The sequence below is a fragment of the Vulpes vulpes genome, chromosome 9 (genome assembly GCF_048418805.1).
Source record: "Vulpes vulpes isolate BD-2025 chromosome 9, VulVul3, whole genome shotgun sequence".
NCBI lineage: Eukaryota > Metazoa > Chordata > Mammalia > Carnivora > Canidae > Vulpes > Vulpes vulpes.
The window spans coordinates 37,827,668-37,846,598 of NC_132788.1; the positions used below are offsets into that span (position 1 = coordinate 37,827,668).

An 18,931-nucleotide genomic window follows, 5' to 3' on the forward strand; every position below is an offset into this window, starting at 1 on the left:
GAGGATATTTCAGGAAAAAAAGCATTCCTACTAGTTTGCCCATAACAGAATAAACACAGGAGAATATGGAAACCAAAGGACTACTTACATCAAGTTAACTGTCCTAAATCCTTATTTCACATATATCCTTCCAGATGTGCCAAGAAAGTGCCCACAATATATTCAAACAAAAATGAGGAAACATAAGAAAAATCACACAGCCCCATCCCAAGCACTACTTTATTCCTCTATTGGTTCAACATATATTTGCTGAGCACCCATCCTGGGCCAGAAATGAGAGAAAATCAGGGTTCGAGTAGAGTCTCAGCCCCCAAAATGCTCATTGTAGTAAAAGAACCTGGAAGCTACACACAGGAAGAAGCCAGATTCCAGACCCCACAGGGAGATATTTAAAAGTTTTAAACAAGGAAATGATATGAGCCATAGAACAGGCTGCGGGGGTATGAGGAGGGGATAGAGCATGATCCTATGCACGATTTTAATCCAGATAAAAAACATGTGGGCAAATGCTAACCATGCCAGCACGAGGCCCGGACTTGAGAGCATACAGGCTTAAAATGCAGGCAACTGAGTGAGTAGACTAGTTGCATACTTAATGTGCAAGGTGCTCAATAAAGATTAGCTTTTTTCTTCCTTCTCATATATGAAGATTTCTCCAAAAAAACCTTACCTTTCTGCACGAATCACACCACTGTAGTAAGGGGGATCCCAAGGCATTAATTCCTACAATGGAAAAATTCGTTGCTATGAAAGTTATTGACTATGCCACAGTTTTTACCAACAAGTTAGACAGCTTATACAATGTAAACCTGTTATCAGAAAAGTTTTATAAAAATCCTGAATATTCATGAAATACCTCTTTATTTTGACTTCCCCATAATCAAGGAGTACAAGGTATAAATGAAACATAATCCCAGAATTTGGGGAAAAGGTAAATAATGCAAAAAGTAAACATGAAAGTCAACATTAATAGATTAAAATAGCCATGTCAAAATTTTTCCCAAAATGCAACCCACATATCAATCCATAAAACATACTGCAGGTAAGATTAGGGTTCTAAAGATAAGATTAAAGTTCTTTCTAAATCTAAGCAGGCAGCTTAGGGTGGATTGCCAAAGTGAAAGCAACAATTTCAAGTGTAATGAAGGGAGAATTACCTCTAATCTTGCCAAAGAAAATATGTCATAAAGAAGCACTGTCACAAAAAAAAAAAGAAAGAAAAGAAAAAAGAAAAGAAAAGAAAAGAAAAGAAAAAAGAAAAGAAAAGAAAAGAAAGAAAAGAAGAAAAAGAAAAAGAAGAAGAAGGAGCACTGTCACAGAAGTTGGTTTTGACAACTGGTACAGAATACTGAAGGGAAGAAAAGCTTGAATACCTGAAAGATCCTCCTCCCCACAAATTGTCCAGGTGACAGGAGTGACTAAAAGCCCAGGCTGTGAAGTCAGAATGCCTGGGCTCAAGCTTTCAATCCACACTACTGTACGACATGGAAAAAGTATTTCTGCTCGTCAATGCTTTCCTGTTTTCCTTCTATACCACCTGATCTCACCCCTCTGTACCCCAAGCCCATCTCCTGCCACTTCCACCCTCCCGAGCTCCAGTCTGGCCAAACTGGTCCCCTCCCTATTCCTTGACCACAAGGGGCAGGTGCGCTCTCTGCGGAGAAAGCTCTGCCCCGAGTTACTCTGTGGGGCACTACCTCATCTCTTCCAAGTCTCTGCTCAAGTGTCTTTCTTTTTTTTTTAAGATTTTATTTATTCATGAGAGACACACAGAGAGAGAGAGAGGCTGAAACAAAGGCAGAGAAAGAAGCAGGCTCCATGCAGGGAGCCCAATGTGGGACCCGATCCAGGGACTCCAGGACCACGCCCTGGGCCAAAGGCAGGCACCAAACCGCTGAAACATCCAGGGATCCCTCTGCTCAAGTGTCTTGAGAAGTCTTCCCTGACCAATCCCTACAGAACAGCAACCTCCATCCTTGTTGCTCTGCATTATTTTCCCCTATTGCCCTTATCACCATACAACATGGCACGTATTTCTTTTTTTCATGTACTTACTATCTGCTTTCCTCCCCTAGAATGTAAGCTTCTTGAGGACAGGGACTTTGTTTGTTCGCATTTTTCCTATTATATCCTCAACTTGAATACTGCCTGGTACACAGTAGTGCCTCAATAGTTATTTGCTGAACGAATCAACAGCATCTCCCAAATACCATTTCTTAATGCACTTGGACTATTAAACAGAATACCTGGCATTGAGTAAAAACTCCATGAATGTTGGCTTCTTTTATCCTTTGATTTATCCTTTAAATTTTCAGGTCAGACATCATGTCCTCAAATAACAAGGTGTTCTTTTTTATATTTTATTCCATGACCATGGAATGTAGCCAATGTAAGATACTTCTAGGCTTACTATCCTTCTCCCAGCATCCCTGGAACTATGGCCCCCAAGTGTTCAGTTCCTGGGACACATTTCCTCCAACAGATGATCATTTACGACCTGCTACATACCAGAGAGTGCAGGCTCTAGGGAAATAAAACCCAGTAAGACCTGATCCCTGTACCAAGGAGCCGGTAATGGTCTAGACTCCACAATCAGAGTACAGTAGGTTATGCCTGTGATGTTGTACCATGTGAAACAGAGCCCATGAGAAGGGAACTGGAGGAGATAAAGCCTGAGCTGAGTTTTGAAGACCAGGCACATTGAATCCAGATGAGAAAGAGGGAAAGGCATTCCTGTGTACAAAGTTTGTAAAGGACTGCATGCTACCTACCACAGTCGTGGGCACATAAATACCAGTCAGAATTTTAAAACAAAAGAAAGAAAAGCAAAGACAAGCAAAGAAGCAAAGTGGTAAGTAGTTTTTAAGAAGCACAAGAGCATCACACAGGCATTACTTAGTAGGGAACGAGAGACACAGCTTAAAGGGCAGCAGAAGACAAGGCTGGAGAAACAGGTAGAAACAAAATGGAAAGGCTTGGTGGGAAAGCTAAGAAACAGGAAAGTAAATCTGAGAATTAACACAAGCCACTAAAATATCTTTAAAAAGTGGCAAAATCTTGGGGGATCCTTGGGTGGCTCAGCAGTTTAGCACCTGCCTTTGGCCCAGGGCGTGATCCTGGAGTCCTGGGATCAAGTCCCACATCGGGCTCCCTGCATGGAGCCTGCTTCTCCCTCTATCTGTGTCTCTGCCTCTGTGTGTGTGTATGTGTGTGTGTGTGTATGTGTCCCTCATGAATGAATAATTAAAATATTTTTTAAAAAAAGTGACAAGATCTGATCTGCCTTTTGGCAAAATCCCTCTGGTGACAAGTCATTCATTCATTCATTCATCCCTATTTCAATTAAGTGCTAAGTACCTACCTTATGTCTAACCCTGAACTAGGCACATTGCTAAGTAGTCCAAATCAGGAGCCAGAACAAAAGGCTTGAAAATCAGTTTGGCAACTACAATGATAATCTGGGTGAGAAGTAACAATGACCTCAACCAGCACCGCGGCAATGGGCATGGAGAGGCAAGAACACAGAACCCTCAGGAAGGAAGAATATATAGGATTTAGTAACTGATGGGAGGGTGGGGGATAAATACCTGAAGGGCAAAAAAAAAAAAAAAAACCTGAAGGGCTTGTCAAAACAAGGATTATAAGGCTAGAGATGCAATGGGTCTCATGTAGGGCTCAAGAATCTCTATTTCTAACAAGTTCCAGTTGATGCTACAGCTTCTGGTACAGAGAACACACTTTGTGAATCACTGGCCTAGAGTGAGTGCAGGTTCTGGCTATGGTAGCAAGGTAAAAACAGGGAATTCAGGAGAAAATGAGGCATTTCACAAATATCTGCAAAATAACCTGTATCGGTAAGGTATACAAAACGTCTAGAGAGGATAGTTCCATATTAGCTTTTAATGAATTAGCTTTTGACAACATACCTTATCTTTTCTGTTTCTATGTTCACCAAAATAAATTCTAATCTGTATCTAGTTTCCTAAGTGGACCTACCTACCATGCCAAAATATGCAGATGATTAATCCTACTTTGCTAGACAGCTCCTACCATAAATTAACAAGTTGACATGCTATTCCAGAAATTGGTGAATTTGATAAGATTAATCTATTTCTTAGTAGCTATATCTGAGAAATTGGTAAATAATTTCTAAATCTGCAAGGCTCATTTCCCCTAAATGTTCTCTATGATTTTGGCCCTGGCAGCAGCACCAAACCAAGAATTGCCAACAATGGCACCTGCAGGAAAATGATGCAACCAGCAACCCTGCTGTGTCCTTGAACCAAGTGAGAACCAGGGTCCTCGTACCTGGAATCCCATCACTTTTCAGGGCATGGCATCACTTGGGCAGCTTCTGAACATAAGGACATTTAAGCCTGTACAGTAAGACCAAGTGACCATTTAACCTTATGATTAAAAACAACACTTAAGTGTGTTAAGTTGGGGTATACTTTGAAGTCAATATTGATCTATTTAGTTGAGCTCCATAAATTAGCAAATAAAAAAGTAAACTGCAATGTTAACATTGATGGTTAAATTGCCACGTGCCAGATCAATCCTCCACTGAGCTTCCTCAAAGGCTGCTTCAAACTAAGAAGGCCACTTTCGGTAGAATGGAAGCAGCCTTCGTGTGACTGTATATTAACATATGTTGTTAATATACATTTATAGGTGTGTATATGTGTATGAGCATATGTGTGCATTAATGTCAACTAACCAACAAAAATACTGGATTTCCTGAAAATGTCAAACTCAGACATATGGATCAAGTATTTCAATACTTTATTCACCAAACCCAAGATTCAGAACCAAGACCAAGGATCAGAAACAAGAATACACACACCTTTAATATATCACAAGAGTTCTAGTGTCAAAAAATAAGGACTTCAGCTGATAGACTGTTTAAATTATAATCAAAATATTCCAAAATTGTCACTTACAGAATTTTGAGGATTTAGTTTCATTTTCATCCTTCGTATCATCTCAAAGTCTTTTATAGTTCTGTAAAATAGGTTTATCATTCATTGTTAGGAGAAAATTTTAATAATTACATTATTAAACAACTAGTTCTCTGGGGAAATAGGGTAACTGGGTGATGGGCATTAAGGAGGGTACTTGATGTAATGAGCAGGGAGTGTTATATACAACTGATGAATCGCTAAACTCTACCTCTGAACCTAGTAATACACTATATGTTACTTCATTGAATTTAAACAAAATAAAAAATTTTTTAAAAAAGAACTAGTTTTCTTATGTAACTTTCCCCAGTATTCATGATAAAATCAGAAGTAATTTGTAATGCAAATGTAAAGCAGTATTAGTCCAAATTTTACCTGTGTTAGAAGGGGCAGCAATATAGCATCAGTAAATTATCACAATTTGTCTTTGAAAACATCCTAGCAGATAGATACAGGACTTGAAAGTATTAAAGCTTGGAAAAATTAGCAATGTTACAGATACATGTAAAGGTTACAACCAGCAAACTTTATTTTTTTTTAATTTTTTTAAAATTTTTATTTATTTATGATAGTCACAGAGAGAGAGAGAGAGACAGAGACACAGGCAGAGGGAGAAGCAGGCTCCATGCACCGGAAGCCCGACGTGGGACTCGATCCTGGATCCCAACGTGGGACTCGATCCCGGATCTCCAGGATCGCACCCCGGGCCAAAGGCAGGTGCCAAACCGCTGCGCCACCCAGGGATCCCAACCAGCAAACTTTAAATCACCGCTCTTTGCTATACGTTAAAAAGGTAAGAGACTAACAAATTACCTTTATAAAAAAAATATAGAGATTATATAAAATATATAATTATATACAAAAATATAAAGAGAGGTTACTATTCATAATTTTTCTCCTACAGAAAACCTCTAGCTGGGCAATAATCAAATATGTGCTTAATGTCAATAGAATGTGAATTTTTTTATTAGAATTAACTCCTATATATACCTGTAAAAATCTGATGGCATGCTTGCTCAAAATATAATCTATTGTTACATACAAGGGAAGAAAGAATACTAACACTTAACTAATAAAAAAAAGTAAATTCTCAACTAACCACATAATTAACACTGCCTCTTCATTAAATCAAAGCTACAATGGTTCACCAGATTAAAAGAAAAGCTTAGAGTATATAGATATAATCCAAATTAGAGAGGATTGGGTTCTAAGGCATGAGTTTATAATAAAATAAAATGGAAATCTGAGCTAAAATTTAACATGCTAGTATAGTCAAAAAGGCAAATGAAAATTTAGACAGCTTTATGAGACAACCATGACATGTCTCTTCCTGGAATCCTAGGTATCTGAAGGCTACTGGAATGTGGCCTCTCAGCAAAGGACTAGAAAGCACCAGTGGAAGACAAGAAATTCTATCAAAGATGGAAAGGCAAAAAAAAAAAAACAAACAAACAAACAAAAAAAAACAAACAAACAAAAAAAAAAAAGATGGAAAGGCATAGCCAAACTGTGGAAGGAGCCTCGGTGTCCATCGAAAGATGAATGGATAAAGAAGATGTGGTCTATGTATACAATGGAATATTACTCAGCCGTTAGAAACGATAAATACCCACCATTTGCTTCGGCGTGGATGGAACTGGAGGATATTATGCTGACTGAAATAAGCCAATCGGAGAAGGACAAACATTATATGGTCTCATTCATTTGGGGAAACATAAAAAATAGTGAAAGGGAATAAAGGGGAAAGGAGAAAAAATGAGTGGGAAATATCAGAAAGGGAGACAGAACATGTTTTCAACTCATACCACCAAATGTTTTAATTACACATCAATGAGGGGTTCCAATGGCAATGAAGTAGTTAATCAGAGGGGTCAGCCTCAGTTTTCAAGATTATCACCTTAGAAAGACAGCTGTGTGCTTGCTAAATCTTCCTCACAGTTAATCCAATCTCTTGACTAGTCCACAGATCTGACCCAATATTCCCATACTTCTACCTCCTAATTTTTTATAAATCAAGTCTTATTTTATAAAAAACTACATGATACACACTCTAAAGAGTAGAATAAAAAAACTAACCTTTCAGAAAGTCTGTCTGATAGCTTCTCAAGGAACTGCATGACAGTCTCTAAAAATGAAATCCAAAAGAAAATATCTTTAATTACATAAAATAAAATGAACATACCTGTTAAAGTTGGGATGTAATGGTTATAATCTATGCACTACAATGCCATTAAGTGATCATTTTCAAAAGGTCCCAGGGCTGCTAACATATACTAGTCATATAATAAATAATTCCAGATGATGATGATCAATTTAACAGAAAACGAATTAAACAAATATAGTAATAATCCAAAGCCTTCCATTATACTCCAAAATGAGGAATGAATGGGGAGTCAAAATTTCAGTGTGTTTCTATCTACTCATACGTGTAAGAGAAAAATAAGTTTTTTAGAGCTTTCTAATTTTTCCTGAGTTTTAAAAAAAGATAGCTGGATTTTGATTTATTTATAAATATCAGTACAATTTAGAAGCATGATTCACTGAAAATTATATTTTAAAAATCAGGTTTTTTTCTGGACAACTATTTTTATTTTTCACATATAGCTGCAGAATAATCGATTCAGGATCAATACCAAAAGAAAATATGCCAAAATTAGAACATTAGAAATTTAAGCTCTGCTAGGATTTTAAGTACTTAAATACTTCAGCCATCTAGTCATTATATATTTGTTACAAACTCATAAAGGCAACATAGTACAGCAACGATTATTTTCCATGATAGGGAATTTTTCATGTGTATTTTTGAATTTACCACTTTTTGCCATTGATTTATGTATAGAGAGCTTTCACATGTATTTTAGAGTTTGCCACAAACACTGTTTTTATATTTTCCAGATGATCTTGTATATGGTTTTAAGTTTCCTGCCATCTCCAATTTATCTTCTTTCTGAGTAAAATACAAGCCTGAGAAAAGAATGGAGGTTAACCTAAACCAAGAAGCCATGGGGTTTCCTGCCACTGTTGATCCTTAACAAGCCTCGTACACACTAATCCTGAAAACAGTGCCTCATGTACCATATAAAATGGTATTAGACCTTTAAGAAAAAAACGGTTATTTCATTAAAAATGAAACCTTATTTCAGGATACCTACCAGCTGCATAGAAAAGTATTCTCAAGTAAGTCTATGCATGCTTTTTATTTCTAAACATTTTTTATTCACTTTCACCCATTTTTGTTTTTCTAGCTATTTTGTACATGAAAAATCTACCTCAATTCATCTACCTGAAAAATTGTCATATTAAAAAGAATGAGTTTGAAGATAAATGCCTCACTGGAGAATTATTTCCTAATTCACCTGTTGCAGGAATGGCCACCTTAAAACCTTGCTTCCGTCCTGCCCTCCTTCTGCCTCTTGCTGAAAGCTCACCATTCCCTCACCTCCAATTTCTAGTTTCACTTCCCTCACGAAACCCTTGACAACCACATGAGCATCTGACAAACTTCCCCCACTCCTCAAATCCTACAGCATTGTTTTGACACTGAAAAGGCATTGACCTATACAATTATTTATCTTTATATTTATATAACTGATCTCACCAAGTAAATTTTAAATTCCTTAAGGACACAAGTCACATCCAATGTGACTCTATGCACAATAGCCTAACTCCGAAATATGACCATACTAACCCTCTAGTGAGCGATGACATCTGGCATTAGCTGCAGCAGGTCCAGTGACCTCCAATCCACACTGCTCACCTCAGTGGTCAATCCTCAGCCTTCTTCAGACTGCACCTGCCCTCAGCATTTGAGTCAGCTGATCACTCCCTCCTTAAGACACTTCTTCATGTGGTTTCCAGGAGCACCTCCTCTGTTCATTTTTCTCCTCTCACTGATGCTCGTTCTTGGCGGCCACTACTGGTTTTTCCTCAGATTTCTGACCTCTTAAACCTGGGGGGCACCAGACCCCATTTCCCAGACTTCTCTTCTTCCTTAGATGCATTCACTCCCTTTGAGATCTCATACAATCTCAAAACTTTAAACAAAGACCTAGGGGCTCCTGGGTGGCTCAGTTGGTTAAGTGTCTGACTCTTGATTTTGGCTCATGAGAGTTTGGCTCATTTGGCTCACGGCTCCATGGTCAACAGGGAGTCTGCTTGAGATTCTCTCCCTCTCCCTGTGCTTCCCCCACCCACACGCTCTCTCTAAAATAAATAATCTTTAAATAAATAAATAAAGACCCAGATTTATATCTGTGGCTCAGAGCTCTCTCCTCAATTCCACAGATACATATCTAACTGCCTACTCAGTATCACCATGTGAACACCAATTGGTATCTCAACTTAACTTGAACCAAACCAAGCCTCCAGTCCTCCCCATTTTAGTTAACAGGAACTCACTATGTCTTTTCAGTTGACCAGGTTAAAAGCCTTGGTTTCCCCTTCAAAATGCTGCATATCCAGAATCAGACATATTCCCAGGAACTCACTATGTCTTTTCAGTTGACCAGGTTAAAAGCCTTGGTTTCCCCTTCAAAATGCTGCATATCCAGAATCAGACATATTCCCACAACCTCCTTTGCCACCATTTTGGTCAAGCTACCATCCTTCTCATAATTACTACAAAACAGCTTCTACATGGCCTCTCCTCCACCCCTGTCTCTCTGCAGTCTATCTCAGAGTCAGCAGCACATGACCTGCCATCAAAATTTAAGTCATGTCACCTTCCTTCTCTGCTCAAAATCCCTCAACGACTTGCCACCTCACTCGAGGAAAAGCCCTGCTGAACACAGCCCCTCCTTATCTGCCTCTGCCTCTTACCACTCCCCTCACTCACTCTGTCCACCGCTTTGCCCTTTGTGTTTTTCCTCAAACCAGGTCAACCTATGTAGGGCCCGCTGCACTCACTGTGTGTCCATCTGGAACTTTCTTTCCCTAGTGAGCCATAGGCTTATTTCTGCACTTCCTCCAAATCAACGTGCACATGCCTCATCTTCAGCAAGCGCCTCTCTGGCAAGTCAGTTTAAAATCCAGCACCAGGGCAGCCCCAGTGGCGCAGCAGTTTAGTGCTGCCTGCAGCCCAGGGCGTGATCCTGGAGACCTGGGATCGAGTCCCACTTCAGGCTCCTGCATGAAGCCTGCTTCCCTCTCCTCCTGTGTCTCTGCCTCTCTCTATGTCTATCATAAATAAATAAATAAATAAATAAATAAATAAATAAATAAATAAATAAATAAATCTTTAAAAAAAATAAAATAAAATCCAGCACCACCCCCACATGCTCATGCTCCTTATCCCCTAACCTGTTCAGTTCTCTCCACAACTTGTAGTAACTAATATCATACTGTGATCCTTACCTATTTATTTTGTTCTTATCTCCCTTATAGAAATATAAACAGCACAAGAGCAGAAATTTTTATGTCTTACACAGATTTATATCTAGGGCCTGGGATAATCACCAGCATGTAGTGGGCACTCAGTAAATATTGAATCAACGGATGAAAACAAAGACTGAAGATGATGTCTTTTATATTATCTGTTAAGTCTCAAACAGCTTATGAAGACCATAAGTTTAGAGCATGGGTTTAGGTTTCAGCTCTGCCACTTTTTAGCACTATAACTAACCTTGAAGGATACAAACATCTACCTCACACAGCTGTGCAGTAATTAAATGAAATAATGGCCAATGGCCCAGCGTAAGTATCTTACTATTATTACAGTTGATCCTTGAACATCAAGGTTCGAACTGTGCAGGTCCACTTATACAAAGGTATTTTCGAAAAATATGGTACAGTACTATAAATGTGTTTTCTCTTTCTTATGTTTTTCCTAATAACATGTTTTTTTCTAGCTAACTTTATTGTAAGAATACAGTATATAATACATACAACATATGAAATATGGGTTAATTGACCCTTTGTTATCAGTAAGGCTTCCAGTCGACAGTGGGATATTCATAGTTAAGTTTTGGGGGAGTCAAAAGTTACATGTGAATTTTAGATTGTGCAGGGTTGCAGGGATGTCCACAGCCCTGCATTATTCACGGATCAATGATACAGATAATAATAATAAAGTATTGTAACAATCTGGTGACAACAATGACTACAGAAAAACATACAAAAATGACATAAGATCTATTTAGGAGTTAAACGGGGTGAAAACAAATTGTATGCACAATTGTATGTTTGTCAGAGACAAACAACGGTGTCTCGGGGAAGTGAAAAGGCTTTGTGAAAGAGGTAGGTTTTGAGCTGAGCAATGAAAAACCATATAAGATTTAACAGACTGGGAGGTGGGAGCTGTTGCCCATGCAGGGAACAACATAAGGAAAGGAATGAGTGTGATGAGCCCATGGTTTTGCAGAGAGCGTTGACAGGTGAAGGAAATGGATGTTTCTGAAGAACGCTTTGGAGAAGATGGGGACATACTAGAGTGAGAAGGGATATGCATGGAATGAATAAAGACAGAACAGAATGAACAATGTGATCTTCCTCCCACACAGAATTCACTTCTAGTATTCCCTCTGTCCACGAAGGGCACGCCAGCCTAGATGCACAACCAGAAACCAAGGGTACCCAGCACACCATCTCCTCCTCCCTCTCAACCCATCACCAAGGCTCAGAGATTCAATCTCTAAAAGGTATCTTGAATAGGACAATGCCACCATCACAGCTACTCTACTCCTGACTCTGAGAAAACCCACTATAGACACTTAATTTATTAGTACTATTGTGTAAGGTTTTCTTTGATACATTACAAATCAGAAAGAACTCAACAGAACACAAGGCAAGACTCTCACAAACCCTAGGTTGCTTTTTCCCCAACACAAATCCTCCCATTTCGTACTCTTCTCTCTAAAAAGGAGGTTTATAGAACTATATGTTTTTATAGCACTAGCCTATATTCAACCTTGTCTTCAGCACATACACTGATCTTTCCTCCTCTTTCACACTAATTCTAACCAATTTGGTTAGGCTGACCACAGAAACTAGCTGAGTTATAATGAAAATAATATAAATAAATAAATAAATAAATAAATAAATAAATAAATAAATAAATAAATAAAATGAAAATAATTGAAATCAGCATCAATGAAAATTTAAGTATGACTTACTCTCAACATGCACAAGACATAAATTACCATGGTTGGAGAGAATATATGTCAAATTATTTGCTCTATTTAGAAGTCAGTTTTATATAAAGATGTAGAAAATCTCAATAAATGGGTCTCTGAGTATATTAAAAAGAGAACACTAATTTACAGCTATTTAAAATCAGAAGTTCAGTTTTGGGATCCCTGGGTGGCGCAGCGGTTTGGCGCCTGTCTTTGGCCCAGGGCGCGATCCTGGAGACCCGGGATCGAATCCCACATCGGGCTCCCGGTGCATGGAGCCTGCTTCTCCCTCTGCCTGTGTCTCTGCCTCTCTCTCTCTCTGTGACTATAATACATAAATAAAAATTAAAAAAAAATAAATAAATAAAATCAGAAGTTCAGTTTTACAAAAATCTTATTTTACCCTGAAAAGTTGGGTAGGTGAACAAGATTACCTGGATTTTTGGCTATTGTTCCTTGGAGGGCTCTGTGGGAATATGTGGAATATCCCACTAACTTGGCCAGAAGGTCTCTGTGGCTGAGCAACTCTTCCAAACATTTTAACTGACCGGCATTGGGATAAAGAAAAATTTTGTAAGCAGCTTCTCGAACCTATATTTAAAACGTAAATGGTAGAAGGTATAAGAAGTGTCATGACACAAAGGCCCATGCAATGACAATATAGGCTAACTCTCACTTCTCTATTCTATAGGTGATCATTGCTTTAAAAATAAAGTCAGGTTTTATACAGGATGAATAAAGCTTTTTGATCCATACTACAAAGCTTCTGTAGTATGGGATATAAACACATCCTTGACTGGAGTTCTCTGTTATAGGCTATGGTGGAACAAACATTCACCCAATGCATGTGCCATAATCAGATTAAAACTACAGGCATTAAGAATCTAAGTAGTCTCAAATGTCAATTATTATCTATCATACTTTAAAAATGAGTTCTTTGGGCAGCCCGTGTGGCTCAGCGGTTTAGCGCCACCTTCAGCCCAGGGCCTGATCCTGGAGACCCAGGATCAAGTCCTACATCAGGCTCCTTTCATGGAGCCTGCTTCTCCCTCTGCCTGTGTCTCTGCCTCTCTCTCTTTCTCTCTCTCTCTGTGTCTATCATTAATAAATAAATAAAATCTTTAAAAAAGTAATGAGTTCTTTATGAGACATGAATAAACCATTTTCATCATTCAAAGTATTAGCAGAAGTAATAATCTCACAGTCAAATTTTAGGCCTTAGTAACACTCAAGTATTTTTAAAGGTATGATGACATTATCACTGAATTTTGAGTTAAAACAGGAGCAACATACAGACAGAAGCCGAACTATGAAGAGAGTGGAATGCACGTACCAAGTCATCTGGAGCATCTGCATGTAGACCATCAATTATGACATGATTTCCAGTGACTACAAAGTTACGATGAATGTGTTCTGGTAAGAGATACTTCTCAACCTTGTTGGGAAAGTTAGTTCCCACGAGAAATGTATTACTCAAATCCAAGATTTTAACATTCAGGTCCACTGCTCTTTTACGCTAGATGCAGAGGGAGTAAAAGTTATTTAAAGGCATTTAAAGTAATATTTCACAACTGATTTAACAGACCATCTATAAAGATGGTAAAGCAACATATATGGTTAAATTAATTGAGATACTAAATAAAAGGAATACTATGTTGTTTATATATTATCTATAAAACATATAATAATATCCTATAAATAGTATAAATCTATTTTTGATAGATTCTTAATATCCTAACAGTTTTTATGGTATTTCTATGCTTTGAGATTTACATAAATTCCAGGGTTCTATTTTATGCCTATAATCTTTTATATAACTAATCTTTGAAATTAACGACATTTGGAAGTACAGAATTCTTCTCTAATCCCCAAAATAACCTCTTAGTTAAATGAATTGGAGTACAGTAGGTAGTTGAAGTATCGATATAAGTAGTTGTAGACTAAAAAGAGCAAGTAGGGGTGCCTGGGTGGCTCAGTCAGTCAAGTGTCTGCCTTCGGCTCAAGTCATGATCCTGGGATCCAGAGCCACCTCGGGCTCCCTGCCTGACGGTGAGTCTGCTTCTTCCTCTCCCTCTGCCTGCCACTCTCCCTGCTTGTGCTCTTACTCTCTCTCTTTCTGTCAAATAAATGAATAAAATATTTAAGAAAAAAAGCAAGTATTGGAAGGGAAAATTTGAAAATATACTCAGTCCTAAATGATGAGATAAAAAAGTAGAGGGAAAGGAAAGGAATTTTTGCAAGTCTTCACAGGAGCACAGTGAACACCCAGAGGGGGCTGCCCTGTAGTGTGCACACACTTGAGCAGCTACAGAAGGACAGCAGCACAGTGGGAAGAGAGCCAGACAGAGCCCACAGGGCAGGCCCGGTCTTCCAGCTCCGTGCCCGGTACCCGTCACCCTGCCAACTCACGGGAGAGGATGTGGATGGTGTTGGCACACCCACGTGGGCTTTTTCTTGCAGTCACACCTTTAGGACATACAATTTCCTGAGAAAAGATGTATTATCAAAGGGAGAGCCCACAGATGTTTTGGAAAAAACATAAACTGATTCATGTAATCAATCCCATCTACTGGAGGACAAGGAGGAATCTGCAGTTGTTATTACTAGAAAACTAGATGGGCACCTGGTGAAATCAGATGCACCTCTTTCTGGGATGGTGGTCACTAGCCTTCAACACATTCTAATTGTAGTATGACCCTTAAAAATGGTTAAGCAGCATTAACAATTTTTAAAAAGGTATTTAAGATGCCGACATATGCTTGATAAGATGTTGGGGGAAAATCAAGTATATGTTAACCACCAAAAATTTTACAAGATAGGGGCACACGGGTGGCTCCATGGGTTAAGTATCAGACTCTTGATTTCAGCTCAGATCTTGATCTCGGGGTTTTGAGTTCAAGCCCCATATGGGGGCCACGTTAGGTCCCATGTGGGGCTCCACACTTGGTGTGGAGCCTACTTTAAAAAAAATCACAATATAGAGAAATCAAACTTCATGGAAAAAAATTAGTTTTCAGATACTCCAATGTCTTTACAGTCCAAGTTTCTCTTTACCGATTTTGTCTCTATTATGGCCATCTATCGCCACCTAATGGCCACCAACAGAATAACCAAAAAGGTGAAAGATTTGGAAATTACACTACTTTCCAAAAATATTCCCCAAAGCCTTTACTAATGGGAAAAAAAAAAAGTCATAAAACTATTTCAAAGAATTTTAAAAATCCCCAGAAAATTAAAAACTGGGTTACTTCCTGCATTCACCAATTTTCTAGGCATAGCATTCCATCATTCTGAGGTAAAGATTTGATACTCTAAGAATTCTATGCAATTGTGTTATTTAACAAATGATTGCTAAAAAACATATACCTCCATCAATTTTAAACTTTTAAGTTATATTCATAAGAAACCTTAAAAATTAAATAAAAGATAACCTAGGAAGAATACAGAAAGAATATACAGGCCTTTATAATTTGTACATTATGTTGGTGGGTTTCTTTCAAAAAGCGTAACATGTCTCCTTTTATCCTGTCCTAGTGGAGCACCTTGGAGAACAGACACAGAGGTTACGAGAGAGGAGTTCAGCAGGTTTACTTTACTTGCATCTTTAAGGTTCGTGGGTTCCAGGGAGTGACATGCCAGGAAGGGCAGCTATCCTTTTAAGAACACTCAAGAAGTAAAAGCAGCAGGTTCAATGCTGGTGAAATAGACCTTGACTTGACACATAATACCTTTGAGTAAAGTTTCAAAAACATCTTTCCTGAGGATTATATAAAATAACAAGACTATTCACCTAGATTCTCTACTAGCAAGTCTACTATTCTCCACTATCTTCCTTCTGAATATCAAACTTAGTATTAGCTAGAATTATTATGATTCATCATACAGTCATTCAGCATTTGCTGAGGCCAAAACTGGAAAAACATGACTGGCATTCTTGGTCCTTAAGAATCCCATAATTTAGTTAAGTAATGCAATAGGAACAGCTTCAGTAACAGGCACTTAAAGATAAATGCCACATGCATGAAAGAAGTCAAAAGGGAATTCAGACGAAAACAAAACTCCAGGTGGGGGATTGATAAAAGCTTCACAGACACAGTGTCTGAAGATGAGCAGGTGTTTAAGGTAGGCAGGCCTGGTGGGCAGACAGAGGAGAAGGAAGAGCCACATCAGGGCCACAGAGAGAAGGCACAGTGTAATGAGTTACAGGGGAGCCAAGGAACAGCTAGGAGTGCATCACCATGTTTCTTCTGTTACATCTTAGCTGCTATAGGCAACAGAAAGTGACTGAGAGGTTCTGGGCAGGAGAGTAATGATTGAATCAATACTTTAAGGAAATCACACCAATGTTCACAGAGAGGTTGGACTGACCAGCAGAAAACCTGAGCAGGGAGAGCTGAGCAGGCTCTGGAGTCTGAGCTCTGTGACGTTGTCACATAAATGCTAGGTGCCTTGGTTCCTCGTCTACAACACAGGAATGATAGCAATACTCAAACAACCTCACAGCTATTATGAAGCTCTGATGAGAATGCATGCTTCAAATAGCAAATGCTTAATCACTATTAATTATAATGAGAGACAGGAAGACAAAGACCTTTAGGACAGGCCAGGTACATGGTGATAAGCTTCAGGGTGAGTTGTTTTGGGGATGCAGACAGACGTAGGAGCTCTACAGAAACAATCCAAGGACTCTGTCACTGATTAGGACATGAAAGTATAGGGAATTTAAAAAATGTGAACTGACCCCAAATTTTTATTTGAGTGAAACAGAAACTAGTGGATTTATTATGCAGAGAAGTAGTACTAAAGAACTGGCTTGAAAAGAAGCCAATGTGTCAATTTTAAACAACATACATTTACAGTAGAGCCTATTAGCCGTGGGGACTGCTGGGCGGCATGTCTTGGCTCAGGGTTGAAGTTAGGAGTCTTGTGTTGAGCCCTTAAAGCCACATAAACACACAGGTGTGCAAGTGGCCCCAGCATTACTCAAACCCAGCACTAAGCAAAATGGTATTACCTATTGTAGGTGCTGCATATTCCCAAGACCCTGACCTCGACTTTCCAAAGTACTCTGACAAACTAATCTCTATTCATAAGTAAACGGCTTTATGCTCTATTTATTAGGAGAAACATACCTATGAAAAAAAAAAAGCATAACCATAACAGACTGCAGGCAAGTAGAGGAGATAACTATGGAGCAGGAAGATCTTTCAGTGGTGCTCAGTCACCCCACTCTCCCAGCCCTGAGCTTAATATAGAAATGAGGCACTCATTTTCTTAGGATGCTGTGTTCTAGAAAGAGAAACAGCCAGGGTGAGACATTTTGGAAACAAAGGATGGGAACTTGAACAAATCATTTTGTCCTATTTCCTTATTTGTGAAAGGAGGGGTCTGAACAATGTCTAAGGTCCCTCCTGTTCCAGGGTAAACATTGTAGAACCCCTGCTTCCTGCTTCCAGAACAAAACCACATGAATCTGTCAAAGACACGTACAATATGAACACGCACATGTAAAGGTCTCAGCGATAATCCCTGTGCTTCCACTCCCAGACCTCAATCTTCAGCATTCTCAGCTTTCCTGTTCACTTGCCTCTCTTTCCTGATATCGCCCATCTAGGATGCCATAACACTTCAAACACCTCAACTGTCTCGTGTAATTTCATAATTCTCAACTATCATGCATAATGGACAAATTTCCAGAGAGTGCTACATTCAAATATAACTAATAAAAGAACTTCATAACACAAACAACCTAAAATTTCTGTGATTTGCATATTTAAGCAATGTACAAGGACTGTAGCAATAAAGATACCAAGCAGATATTAGTAAAATGAGCATAAAAAAGCAGAGAGGAAAGATTCACCTTTTCTTTGTCTAGATGGATTCCACTGATTTCAAAATCAAACATAAACAGTTCAGCCACTCGCCTGTAAATAAGAACCCAGGTTATAACATATAATAATAATAAATAAAATCACTTTCTTGTTAAATAAATTGGACTTTTTCAACCAAACTCCCCAAAAGCCAAATGTTTACATACACATGCATACATGCATGCACACATACAGATAAATTTGTTTGAAACCAGGAATTAACATCTTAAAAATCAGGCAAAATACCCAGCTGACTGACCGGGCATTTAAGCTCTCCTATGGATGATTTGGCATCATATACATCATGCTAGTGGTATAATAAGCCTTAAATTGAACCAAGGGAATGATGATTACTCAAATAGGCCAAATTTATCTGCTGCTCTGTTTTTTTTCTAGAAGAGATGGACATCCTTTCAATTATCCACTGCTTTTCCTTCAAAAATATTTGTCACATACTTTATGCAACCCACCAAATAAATACTCATGGGACACACACATGATTTCCAATTGCAACTAGATAAGCCTGTATACATATAACTATAATATACTTTATATCTAGCATGTATATTTAACAGAACTATACTCTAAGATGCTTGTGGGTAAAGACATGAATGTTTCATAAGGCATGGTCCCATAAAGGGATAAATACTTTTTGAATGAATGAATACAAGGTAAAGATAAAGTAAATTTCCTAACATGGATACAAATAAAGTATTTGGGGAGTTCTAAGAGAGACCATCAAGCAGGCTCCTCACTTATCAGCTTCCATTCACCTTGTGCTAAATTGGCTTAAGACTTGTGAGGGAAGGTTCCTCACCATCTCCAGAACTAGTACTAGTTTGCACTATGGAGAGGAACATTTTTAATAATCACTGAATGCATCTGCAAACTTAAGAGCAAGCCCTAATTTTCCTACCCTTTCCCTGATGTAACAATTTCATCAGAACAATAAAAAAAACAATAATGGAATAGAAAGTATCTTGGATAGTATCTA

General features: G+C 38.5%; 1 protein-coding gene across 4 annotated transcripts in view; it reads right to left on the minus strand.

Annotated features, from left to right (window-relative positions):
• The window catches only part of MIPEP (mitochondrial intermediate peptidase), a 172,964-nt gene that overhangs the window by 136,248 nt on the left and 17,785 nt on the right, over positions 1-18,931 (minus strand). For all 4 annotated transcript variants that reach the window (XM_025996669.2, XM_072719822.1, XM_072719823.1 and 1 more), the window contains exons 5-10: positions 17,928-17,991; positions 13,401-13,583; positions 12,502-12,658; positions 7,035-7,083; positions 4,941-5,001; positions 671-723 (exon numbers count right to left, since the gene is read on the minus strand). In XM_025996669.2, coding sequence (XP_025852454.2) covers positions 671-723; positions 4,941-5,001; positions 7,035-7,083; positions 12,502-12,658; positions 13,401-13,583; positions 17,928-17,991 — 567 coding nt within the window. The remainder of the gene's footprint in view (positions 1-670; positions 724-4,940; positions 5,002-7,034; positions 7,084-12,501; positions 12,659-13,400; positions 13,584-17,927; positions 17,992-18,931) is intronic.